Here is a 12,934-nt window from a genome sequence, read left to right as displayed (position 1 = left end):
GATATGGTCATATTTTCTTATCCTCATTAGGATCCTGGCAGCACTGTTCTGAATGTATTGTAATTTTTGTAGACTTTTGCTAGGAATCCCAAAAAGTAGAGCGTTGCTGTAGTCCAGCCTGGAGGATACAAAAGCATGGACAAGTTTTTCAGCATCTGACAGACCAAGTGTGGGACGGAGTTTAGCAATGTTCCTGAGATGATAGAAGGAGATCTTACACAGATGTTGTATGTGGGCGTCAAATGTGAGTTGAGCATCAAATCTTACTCCCAGGTTGTTGACTGTCGATGATAGTGGAATTTTTTGACCAGAGAAGGTGATATGCATTATAGGTGATGACTGGACCTGGTGTGGTGTACCAACTAAAATAGCTTCTATTTTGGAGCTATGTAGCTGTAGGAAGTTTGCCTTCATCCATGCCTCAATCTCCTCAAGACAGGAGCTCAGAGATGACAGACTGGCTGTAGATGAAGTGAGGTTGGTTTTTATATATAGCTGAGTGTCATCGGCATAGCAATGAAATGATATTCCATGCCTGTTGATTATGTGGCCAAGGGGAAGAGTATAAATGGTGAACAGAATCGGGCCGAGAACCGACCCTTGCGGGACACCACAAGTGACTGTATGCATCTGAGACTTTACACCTCCCAAGGAAATATACTCTGTTCTTCCAGACAGGTAGGACTGGAACCAGCTCAAAGCAGTGTCAGAGAGTCGGATAGAATGATGGAGAAGCTGAAGGAGGATATTGTGATCAACCGTGTCAAAAGCTGCAGATAAATCCAGTAGGATGAGGAGCGATGGTGTGCCGATATCAGCCGCCATCAACAGGTCATTTGTGACCCTGATCAGGGCTGTTTCAGAACTATGAGCGGAACGGAAAACGGACTGAAATTTTTCAAAAAGGGAGTTTTAATTTAGATGATCCTGAAGATGGGCAGCAACAACTTTTTCTAGAACTTTGGACAAGAATGGAAGGTTGGAAATAGGCCTGTAGTTTGCAAGAACTTCAGGGTCTGAAGTGGGTTTTTTAGAAGGGGTTTGATGACAGCAGTTTTAAGAGCAAATGGAACATGACCAGTATGTAGAGAATGGTTGATGACTTTGGACTAAGAGAGCTGATGTGTGTTTTCACCAAAGCTGTAGGAAAAGGGTCCAGCGTACAGGTGGAAGCTTTCATCCTGCTGATGATGTCCTCAACTTGTTGCTTAGAGATTTCAGGAAAACAACATAGAGGCTGGAAGGTCCCAGGCTGTGGGTCGGCAGTGGGGACAGACAGAGCAGGAGTGCTGGAAAGGAGAGAGCGGATGGTCTCAACTTTTTTCCTGAAGAAGGTAATGAAGCTGTTGCATTTCTCTTCTGATGTGTCACTGTGTGAAGTAGTTTGTGGCTTGATGAGATGATTTATTGTGGAGAAAAGCTGCTTGGAGTTTACCTGATTTTCACTAATGATGTTTGAGTAGAACTGTGTCCGTCCTTTTTTTAGTGACATTGAGTAGGCCTTCTGATGTTCTTGATAGGCTATTTTGTGAACAGTAAGTCCAGTTTTTGAAACACCCCGCTCAAGTACACGCCCTGCTGTTTTCATTTACCAGCCACTGCTTTCTCAGATCGGCCTTTGTTGGATTAAAACTTCACGTTCCATTGAATTTGGAAAATTCTGTACACAGTAATCATCACAAATATCTCTTTTCTGAATCTCTAAATATGGCTTGCCTTTAACAAGTGAGCCAAACACTGACTCCTCCATGAACGAACCATGACCTCCAGTGGTTAATTCAAAAGAAGATCTTAAAGAAAATGAAACAAAACCACAAGGTCTCTCTGAAACAAAAAATTATGAACGCTGATGCATTATCTAATGGGCAGGTGCTCAGGGAGTGTAGCAATCCTCCCGTGTGATGTCATCACTATAACGAAAGGTCAGGTGAGGGAGAACAGGACTCAGAGAGGGGAAGGCAGACGGGAAGACACAAATCAGAGAGATAAAACAGCCAGGTCACAAGTGCGTGTATGAGAGAGTGTCAAGAGATTGACTTTAAACTTGAAGGAATGGAACAACACGCCCTGCAGACATATTTCATCAGACAAAAGCAATTTAAGCAGGATTCTCTGAGATTAGTCACTCATTCTCCTCCACACGACTGGCAACTGACCAAACGGTGTGTGCTCAGACATCCAGCCATCTGAGGGGAGGATAATACCTCCGCACCAAACACCAGAGAGAGAGAAAGATAAAGTCCTAGACTTCAGGGAGGACAGGCGTCTGATAACAGAACCCATTGAGTTAATCATTCACACATTCCACAGGGGTCTCTGCTGTTTTATGTATCCTATGAAGTAAAGCTCTATTCTTTCCATCCTAGTTGCCCCTGCATGTTACTACAACAGCATGTAACAAGAGAATGTACTCTGAGAGTCTTCTACTTAGTTTACTACCAGAATGAAAGACAAACGACTTTTACATTTTACACTGCTGAAAGGCAGATTTTTTGTTGTACTGGTAAAGTTTGACATTTGATTGATTGATTGATTGCTTTCATAGAATGTATTTTTTCAGGCTAATGGAAAGAGAACATACAGAGTACACATTAAATTATTATTTGATTGAGATTTTATTTGTGTCTATAGATTTTTCTCATGCACTGAGCCAGAAATCTCCACTTTAGGACCTGGCTTTATCCAATCTTCAGATTTCTGTTTTGGACATTTTTAATTAGACAATATGAATTCAGAAACTTTTAGCTGCACAAACGTACACAAGTACATTCACTCAATCTGGCAGTTTTGTCAGTATTTTAAACAAGTTTTTGAATGAACTGTCACAAACACATCAAAATTGGTAAACGCATTAATCACCATAAAAAAAACGTAATCAACACAAACATTTTAAATAAATCTAACGTGTTAAAAGGTCATTCCGACAGCTCTGTTGAACATACTAATGTAATTTATCCTACAAGATGAATGAAAACTTGTTAGTATGTTCATATCTGGGGCCTTTAATCTCATTTCAATCTGTACTGCTGCAACATAGGAAGTATTATTAATACCTTGGTATGGCATGAGTAGCAAAGCTTTAAAGTGATCTTTAATATGGAACTATGGCTGTTACATAGTGGGAATTCATCTTTTATCTCTGCATGCATCGCATATGGAGTACATATTGGGCTACAAATAATGCCGTTATTTTCTTCCCTACTCCTTTTAAACATATTGGTTTAAGTTTTACAATGAAGACCCTTCAAGCCAAAAATGACTAATCTATGCATGAAAGCTTCCAAAGTAAGATTTTTCTGACCTGGCATCATGACAGTTGTAGGGACATTGGCTTCTGAAGAGAGGGACAGACGGCCACCCTTGCCCAAGCGGTCACAGAGCAGCATGATGTGTTTCTTCAGGCGTGAGGTGTCTTTTGGGATGGTTAGCAGGCCGGTGCTCAAGCTGATGGCCTGATCCTTGGGGCTGCGTGACAGACACGTTTTTAGGAGGTGGGAGACGGCTGCATCCACACTCTCCTCCCAGCCCTAAAAAACATATACAACATGAGCCTTTCAAATAAAATAATGCATTAATTGAAAATCAATAAACAAGGTCCAGTTGGAGATTTTTATTGTTTAAAAACTCTCAATCTTTATGATTAGATCTTAAATGCCTCTTAATTCATTTTAATTAATTTATATTTACCTTAGTCTACTGTCTTATTTCTAATACTTTCTCATCCTTTGTTTGCAATCATCTGATGTTTTTATTCAATGAGCCACAAACACTCCCTACCATCCACTTCATTTTTCTAGCCACATCTAATACTTGATCTATATAAAAACAAGCCATAAACTTTTAAGTGGAATTTCTGTGTGATAAAATTTTTTTAGCATGGGTTGTGAAGTAGGTTTTGACACATGACTCATGAATAGAAAGTTACTCCCTGTGATTTTACAACAGTGATTTTTTTTTATGTGTGTGTGTGTGTGTGTGTCTGTGTGTGCGTGTGCATCTTTAGGTCTGGCCCGTAGCATCATCAGCCCACCCTTTTGCTGTCAGGCAGGCTAGAGAGATGGGGCGGGGTGTTGACAGGCAGGTGGAAAGTGGGAAGACTGTGTCGCCATACAGACCACCCTTAATCAGATTTAATAGCAGGTAATCAGCCTCGTTATGCTGATGACAGGGACAAGCCCTTTATCGAATACAGAAGATAAAGGAGAATCAGAGGGACAGAAAGAGAAAGACATTGATAAAACAGATAAAAGTCTCCAAAGGATGAAATTAGGGAATTACACAAGCTGGAGTAATAAAAGAAGCAAAAGACACATGACTGCTGTGTGTTTTGGCACACTGAATCACACTCTCTATGAACTATCAACGGAGAGTTCCAAGATCTGAATATTGTTAACAGTCCTCAGTAACAAACCCTCTCTAGATAAAAGATAAAGAAATTACCATGTGTATGGCTAAGGATCCAACAGACAAAGACTAAATTATCACATTTTCTGAGTGTTGCCTGACGGTACAGTACACAGGGAAGCCGTGGATGTCAGGGCATTGCTATGTGGTTGCTAAAATGTTCATGGTGGTTGCTTTGTGCATTGGCATAGCTTTGTCATAAAGTGGTGGGGATAGTGCTGCATTGTTTGGTGGGCTGATGCAAGCTATTTGTTTTTACATGTAGGGTGACCAGACTGGAGTCCAGAGTGGGAAACCTTACGAAGAGCATGAGTTTCGAAAACGGGTGGGCCAGTAAGTTGCAACAAACAGGACCTGTTCCTCCTCCTCCCTCACCTTGCACAGTGTCTGTGCGAGCAGGCTCACTGGGGGGAAACACATACTTGCATAGAGCACGAGGCCAACTGTGTGCCAGTGCATCTGTGGCCAGGGGGGCCTGGGTCAGGCAGTGGGAGGACTCTTGGGAAGTAAACAGGTCTACCTGAGCTTCCCCGAATCGACTCCAGATCAGCTGGACCATCTGGGGATGGCCTGGTTTGATGAGTCTTGATTTCTGCTGCAACATTTAGATGGTAGCGTCAGAATTTGGCATAAAAAACATGAAAGCATGAATCCATCCTGCCTTGTCTCAATGGTTCAGGCTGGTGGTGGTGGTATAATGGTGTGGGGATATTTTCTTTTCTTACATTTGGACCGCTTTGTACAAATTGATTTTTTTAAATGCTACAGCCTACCTGAGTATTGTTGCTGACCATGTCCATCCCTTTATGAGTACAGTGTACCCATCTTCTGATGGCTACTTCCAGCAGTATAGTGCACCATGTCACAGAGCTCAAATCATCTCAGACTGGGTTCTTGAACATGACAAAGAGTTCACTTTACTCAAATGGCCTCCAAAGTCACCAGATCTCAATCCAATCGAGCAGCTTTGGGATGTGGTGGAACTGGAGGTTCGCATCATGTATGTGCAGCTGACAAATCTGCAGCAACTGCATGATGCTATCATGTCAATATTGACCAAAATCTCTGAGGAATGTTTCCAACAACTTGTTGAAACTATACCATGAAGAATTAAGGCAGTTCTGACGGCAAAAGTTTGTCCAACCCGGAACTAGCAAGGTGTACCTAATAAAATGGGCAATGAGTGTGTGTATATACTGTGTACACATATATATATATATATATATATATATATTATATATATATATATATATATATATATATTATATATATATATATATATATATATATATATATATATATATATATATATATATATATATACACACACACACACACACACACATTACGGGTGTAGCGAGAATTTTCGGTATGGCTCTTTCGGTTTGTTACGCATGTGCACCAAACAAATAAACCATTATTAAAATAAACCAAGCACTGCACGAGTGGATTTTCATTGGAAACTACTTATATTTTGCTTAGAGATAAAGTCTCATCTTTCAAATTATGTAATTTTTCCCCCCCAGAAAATTCAGACAATAAATGTCATTTTGAGGCTCTTTGATGTGCCGTGATAGATCGCTGTATATACACCTCCGTTCAAACACAGAGCGATCATATCTTCCTCTTTACTACTAGTTGTAACGTGAAATAAACATGAATGAACATCTCATGCCTCATATAATCAATCAGTGTTTCGACCGCGGAAAGACCGCTTCTAAACAAAATGTGACTTAGGATTTCATTTACCTCAGGCAGGTCATCAGTGTCCACATCTCGTTAGTCCGCTATTAATGACGTCTAGACAAGAGCATTTCGCAAACTTTTAGACTCATTACGTACTCATTACATTGTACTTCACCTGTTAGTGATGTCTTAATTATTTAATGTTTAAATAAATCTGTTATGAAACAAGTTTGAGCCACAGTGTAAATGATCATATTTCAACAACTAATAACATTTTTATAATCTAGAAGTTAATTTAAAAGCTGCATTATGTGCAATTTACAAAGTAAATTGAGTTGATTATTATATTTAAAATTAAATAGTAATTACATTTAAGTTTAGGCTTTGTTGTTAATTGTAACCTTATAGCAATGTAAAAGGGCTCCCTACAGTTTAAAGTAGAATCTAAGGTATATTTCTATCCCCAAGAATATTGAAATTATAATTAAATTTATTAAAAAAAGCAATTCATTCAGTAAACCACTGTTTATTTTTTAAAAAAAGTTTTCCCCCTGCTGTACCGAAACCGTACGAAACTATTCTGATATCAGGAACAACATAATGCTATTGGAGTCTGTTTTCACCATATCAGAAGACACATCCTACATTACTGGAGCCTTTGAAATTGAGATTATTCATTGTGGGAGTTGGAAAATTTGGATTAAAAAAACAAGTTTTAAGGAAGGGTGAATTAACCTAAAGAAGGGTGACACTCATGTCTTTGTTCAAATTCATGTAAAGTTTATCTATATTTCTGTTTTTTTTATTTGCAGTGTTTTTTCAGTATCTAATGTCAAAGCCTAGGTTTGTGTGTGTGTGTGTGTGTGTGTGTGTGTTCTCTCACAAGTTGTGGTGTGTCCTGCAGCAGTGGTAGGAGCGTGGCCTCCAGGATGGCAGTCTGCTCTGAGCTGAGCCCCTGCCACAGAGACAACAGTAGGATGAGGAGGTGAGTGGCGCTCCGCAAACGTGTAAAAGCTTGAATCAAACGCTCCCGGTTGTCTTCTGTTGCATCTGCTAATGCTATAACCTGACACCGAAACAGACAGAGAGAGAGAGATTTTCAAGTTAGTTTCAAACTGAACTGATGTCCAGACTTTATGAGCTTCATGATTAACGTCTTAAAAAAAAAAAAAAATTGTAAAAGTATTTAGCACTTCTTAAAAGTCACGAATATGACAATGCAAAGACTACTGTCTTTTGGAGTTTAGAGATTATGCAATAAATTTATAAATATGATAGCCTGTTGAAAGAGAAAAATAAGAAAATATAAACAGAACAAGTCAAAAGGGGAAAAAAACACAAGAAACAGTGCCCCACAACATCAAAAGACAGCAAAAAAAAAAAAAAGCATAGTACTTAATTAACTTTTGCTAAAGCCCGATGAAGTTATTCTCTTGGAAAGCAGACTTCGCCTGTACAGTCAATCATATTTTGTCTGAAAACACAAGCTACAGAGCACCAAAAACACACTAAAACGGTTTCTGAGAGACAACTGCAATGTATTGATTAAAAAGTTTGAACAGTCGATCTAAAATAGACCTTCAGTGAAGGAGCTTTTGTGAGTGAGAGTACAAGAGGTTTTTTTTGTTTTTTGTTGAAAAAAAAACACACACACACAAGAGAGAGAAAGAACTACTACACAAAGAAGAGAAATTCAAGAATAGGTAAAACACCCTTGAGAATATGGGAGTTCTAACTCAGTGAAGAACAGTATATTCAAATACTAAATAAGTGCCTTATTCAAAGCAGAAATAAATTGAGAAACAGGAAGTGGGTTTTCATTATATTATGTACAATGTTAAGATTCACTTAAGAAGAGTTAGATTAGAAACCAATATCTCGAAGAGCTAAAATTTGCTGTTGGTTAGAAAAGAAAAGACATTAAACAGCTGGCAGACTGTTATACCCATCAGTGTGGTAACCACTTACCCATGGACACATTCTACAAAAATTATACACTCTAAAATTACCCCAAACCATGTTGAAATGTAACATTTCAAGGCAAAAACAAACCCCAGCCAATGCAAAAGACAGGCAAAAAAATACTTTATTCCCTGAGGGATGTAGGCAAATACTGAGTGACAGAAATATCTGTGCAGTCAGAATAAACAGGTTATATATGGGGAGATATACTGTATATTTAATGCGGGAGCTTCAGATGACCGTCAGCCAAAAAGGTATTCCTCTCTGAAAATGTGAAAACAAAGATCATTTTAGATGTTTAATTGCTATTTGAAGCATTGAGATCGCTAGACGAGGGCTTGATGAACTCATTTTTGTGAAAACCTCAAATTCAACCAAAATCTAAATTTTAGATTTAGTGTAGTGTTAGATTAGTGTAGCTCAAAATTAGCCTGTGTGTATAACGACTCATTTTGCCAGCACGGGTCACAAATGCCATTGTTGGTTACTGAATGTGTGTGTGTGTGTGTGTGTGTGTGTGTAAAAATGGCTCCTGTGTGGAGGGAAAGCTGGGAGGTTGATGGTACAAAGATAAGCATCTGTACCAGCAAGCGATCCTAGACAGTTACCATTGTTGTTTTTAGTCATGGCGCAGAGATTACATTGAGAAGGATAAAGAAATCCTGGCAAAAACAATTCTTGTTTATTAACTCGTCCACTGAAGAGAGTTGAGTAAGAATAAGGATTTGATAGAATCTGGCAACCCACAGAGACAACTAAGATGCCTTATCAGCTGGCTCAGATCTGATAAATATGCCACTCCATGTCTCTTTTGTTCTGTCTTCCTGGGAAGATTGTTCATTATCGACCTTCTCCCTCACTTCTCCATGGATGAAAACATTACAGTGAAAGACATTCTGTAGGATGCTCCACACTTCCATTCCACTCCAGAAAATTGAAGAAAGCTTCTGCCTGGCTGATGAGAACAGTTTTCAATACATTTCTCACTGCAAAACTGCACTGTAAAAAGTAGAGTGGGGTAGGATTTACTTGAAAAAAGCTTGGAAAGTTTTTTCACTCAGAAAAGGCTAGTAAAATGACAAACATTTGCCAAGTAAAAGCGTAAACATAATTATTAGTAGGTTAAAGGAGACATTTTTACGTTTACTTGGAAATTCCCAGTTAATTTAGTTGACTCTTTGTTTGTAAATTTTATATTATGTAATGCTTATCACTGTAAAAAATGTAAAGATATGCAATGTGTAAGATTTACTTCATTTCTTTCTTTTGCAAAATTTGCACTCATATATTTTAGTTAAAACTTAATCACTGAATTAAATAAAATCTTTGAGTCTATACAATTTACTTAAGGAAACACCATGTTATTAAAGCATGTGATTCACTTGCAAACATGTAGACAGGCTGTTATCCTTAAAAGATAATATGTCCACTCTATAGAATGAATAGCCAAATGAACACAAAGACATCAGTACTTGGTACACCACACATAATGACGGTAACAATCAGTGAATAGTGTTTTAGAGTATGAATGGGTCATTTTTAGTAGAAAATAAATACAGGTGTCACAAAAACAGTATGTAACTAAAACAACAACTAACAACTAAACTAAACAACTAACAACAAAAGCAACCATAAAACGGTGTACATTTTTAATTATTAATGCCCCATTGCATTATGGGAAATATGGGATCATTACTTTGATATTTAAACATATCTCTTTGTAAATATAACAAACTGTTCCAAGTAAAATATAATTATGAGTTTTAACTTTAATTTCTACTTAGGCAGTTACATTTGAATTTACTTATGTATTTAAGTACAGTAAATGAAAACTAAGCCTCAAGTAGCTTAATGAATTAAACATGACATTTTGAAGTAAAAAGACAAAATAGTATTTGTTTGTAAAATGTACTTAACTGATGCGATCTTTATTTACAAGTTTAAAAAAATCACTTTTTACAGTGTGCAGAACTGCTACAACTTTCTGTCCACAAAAATGTTTGAAATGCTTAATAAGCAATTCAAACTCAGAGCACCTGGAACCAAACAGCTAAAAAACACTGTAACACAGTTCGGAGGTCGGGAAGGAGGATGCAGAAACCGGCGAACATTCAAATAAAACTTCAATAACGAAATAAACACAAAACAATGAGGCAGCCACTCTCGGACGACTGTTGCGCACAAACATAACCAAAACACAAAATAAAATCCAGGCCTTTCACCTTTCACTGTCGTTACTCCTCCTTTTATCCTTTCGGAGCTCCTCCGGTGAGTGGTGCAGGTGTCGCTCAATATCAATTACTCCACCGGCCTCGGTTCATTCCCAGTGCTCTCGGCCCCACCCCACTCATCACAAACTGATACCGGTGAGAAACCAATAAATCTGGCAATGTTTTGTTATTGTTGTTGATGTACGTATCATGCATGGCATTTTGAAAACTGAAACACTAAACCCTACCTTAAACCTGACCAATAGTGTTAACAAAAGCAAATATGATATAAAAACATATTTTCTGCATTTTATCCTGCTTCTAAGAGTCTTTGAAATATTTTAGCTTGACTCGTGTTTCACGAGACTCAGGTGCTCAAGTGCAACGCTGCACCAGGTGAGCTAGCGAGCAAATTTACCACATCAGTAAAGACATGCTCACAAATGAAGCTGGTAACATGATCCAAATGACAACATGTATTTGTTTACAAATTATGCACTATGACAAAAGAGTTTTGAGGTTATAGCACAGTATTATGCAAGGAACCACAAACAAAAATCTTAATCAATAATTAATCAGTATGTGTGAAAACGAATAAAAGTTGTTTTACTGCCTCTATTGTTCAATTCAGTAGCAAACTCTACATTTTATGTATAGAGAAGTTTTTGGAGTTTTGCTAAAGTGTAGGTAGAGGCAAATTATTTCGAGCTTTTCCAGCTTTTAGGTCGAGAACAATACACTGCATTGTCATGTATTGTCAACATTTGCTATACGAGTGGAAAACACCACAGTCATCTGGTTTGCATAAATGAGTCCTGGAGTACCCCAAGGATATGTCCTGGGAACCTTTCCATTCCAACATAACATGACAGGCTTGCAGTGTGATATTTCATCTTATTTATACTAAAATTCAATGACTTTTGTAGTTGTTTTATTCACTTATTTTAGACAGATAGTTTCATACATAAACAGCCATGCAACATCTGTAGCAGGGTCTTGCTACTGTAGGGATGGGCATGATTAATCGACGATCGATAATTGATCGTTAAGATTTTCCTCGATCATGTTAATTTGTTATCGATTAATCTAAAGCATTTTTTTTAATCTAATGCAGGTTGCGTTGCGTAGTGCGAGTCTTCAAGCAATTAAATGAATTTCACTGTGTGGCAGCAATTAAATATTTTACCACCATGGGGCAATATTTGACACCCTACTCGGTTATCTGTGATCTTCCGTTTTGATTTCAAAGAATAATCATGAAGATGTCACGGCGAAGTGTGGCGTGGGACCATTTTGATTTAAAAAGCGAACTAGTTAACTGCAAACATTGCGATACCGTGTTTAAGTACAACACGGCCACGGCTCAAATGATGTACCTGTGCATCCCGGCAAATTTTCATGAGGCTCTGTCTACAGTCTTTGTCTCCGCTGGTCGTCATGTACAAACATTTCATTAAAATGAACCGTAACTCCGTGAATACTCAACGAAGAGACATGAGAGAGATATCTATAGAAAGCCTGGAATGTCTACTTTTAAACTAAACAAGTGCTTCCGAAAAACAAATATTCTGAGATAAAGTAATCCATATGAAAACAACGCAATGTCTGTTTTTCATATCTTCCTTCATTATATTTAATGTGACCACGCCCCCGCGCTGAACGCGCTATTCAGATTCAAACTGAAGCGCGCGCTTGAATACGCCCACACAGAAGAAAAGGCAGCGAGACTGTTCTTCAAGTTTTTATTTTATTTTACTGTTTGCTTCGCGATGAGAGGACTAAGACATAATTCACCCCAAAAAGATGTGATGTGGTTGATGATTTGAGAAATGGATTTCCTCAGAAAAAAGAATGAAGCACTTTATTCAGACTCAAAACGCATATATGCGTTAATCGACTCGAAAGGGTTAAGAACGCCTGCTAGCAGCTGCAGGTTCCGCTGCTTTAGAGCACTGCATATGCACGCGGATATATGTTCGGTTTGCCTGAACGTAGTTTAACTGTCTGCCACAAGTTGATCTTGTAATAAAGGTCTCACCGAGGAAAAACACGCTGTATTTTTGTATTCATTGCATTTTTTTATTATAAAAATTAAATAATTATAAAAATATTAATGATTAATCGATAGTCGATCGTTAATTCTCCCGACGATCGACTAAGAAAATTTAATCGAATGCCCATCCCTACTTGCTAGAGCTCGATTTGTCACAGTATCTTGCAAACTATTTTTTTCTTTCCTGTTAGAGATAGCTGAGAGTATTGCTATTGTGGAGTTGAACTTCCCCATAGAGCACCACCAACTCCAAAAAAATCTCACAGTACATCTGTCCCCATTTTACTGCACACTAACACGCACTACTAACAACTTCTCTCTGAAAAGAATCTCAGCTCAAGAGATTTTTATTACTAGCTTCGTCTAAACCAACACTACCTGTTCTGTGGTTCTCTAGTGTTCAGTCACAATTTAGTGTAGGGAAACCATGACTTTAAAAAATACAATCACATTCAAGCAGGGCCGGACTGGGACACAATTTCAGGCCGGGAAATCCTACACCCATCCAGGCCATCCTATGCACCCAACTAAAACACGGACAACCCTATTTTTCCCCTAAATTACATTTATTTCACAGTATGACCATAACATAACAACATAAACAACCAACCTAGAAGTA

At 38.1% G+C, this 12,934-nt stretch overlaps 1 protein-coding gene across 4 annotated transcripts in view; it reads right to left on the bottom strand.

Annotated features, from left to right (window-relative positions):
* The window catches only part of LOC113060027 (protein PTHB1-like), a 140,867-nt gene that overhangs the window by 49,218 nt on the left and 78,715 nt on the right, over positions 1–12,934 (bottom strand). For all 4 annotated transcript variants that reach the window (XM_026228802.1, XM_026228801.1, XM_026228803.1 and 1 more), the window contains 2 exons: positions 6,974–7,156; positions 3,302–3,527 (listed from right to left, as the gene is read on the bottom strand). In XM_026228802.1, coding sequence (XP_026084587.1) covers positions 3,302–3,527; positions 6,974–7,156 — 409 coding nt within the window. The remainder of the gene's footprint in view (positions 1–3,301; positions 3,528–6,973; positions 7,157–12,934) is intronic.

This window comes from Carassius auratus, chromosome 41 (assembly GCF_003368295.1).
Source record: "Carassius auratus strain Wakin chromosome 41, ASM336829v1, whole genome shotgun sequence".
NCBI lineage: Eukaryota > Metazoa > Chordata > Actinopteri > Cypriniformes > Cyprinidae > Carassius > Carassius auratus.
This window is presented reverse-complemented; position numbering and strand designations above follow the sequence as displayed.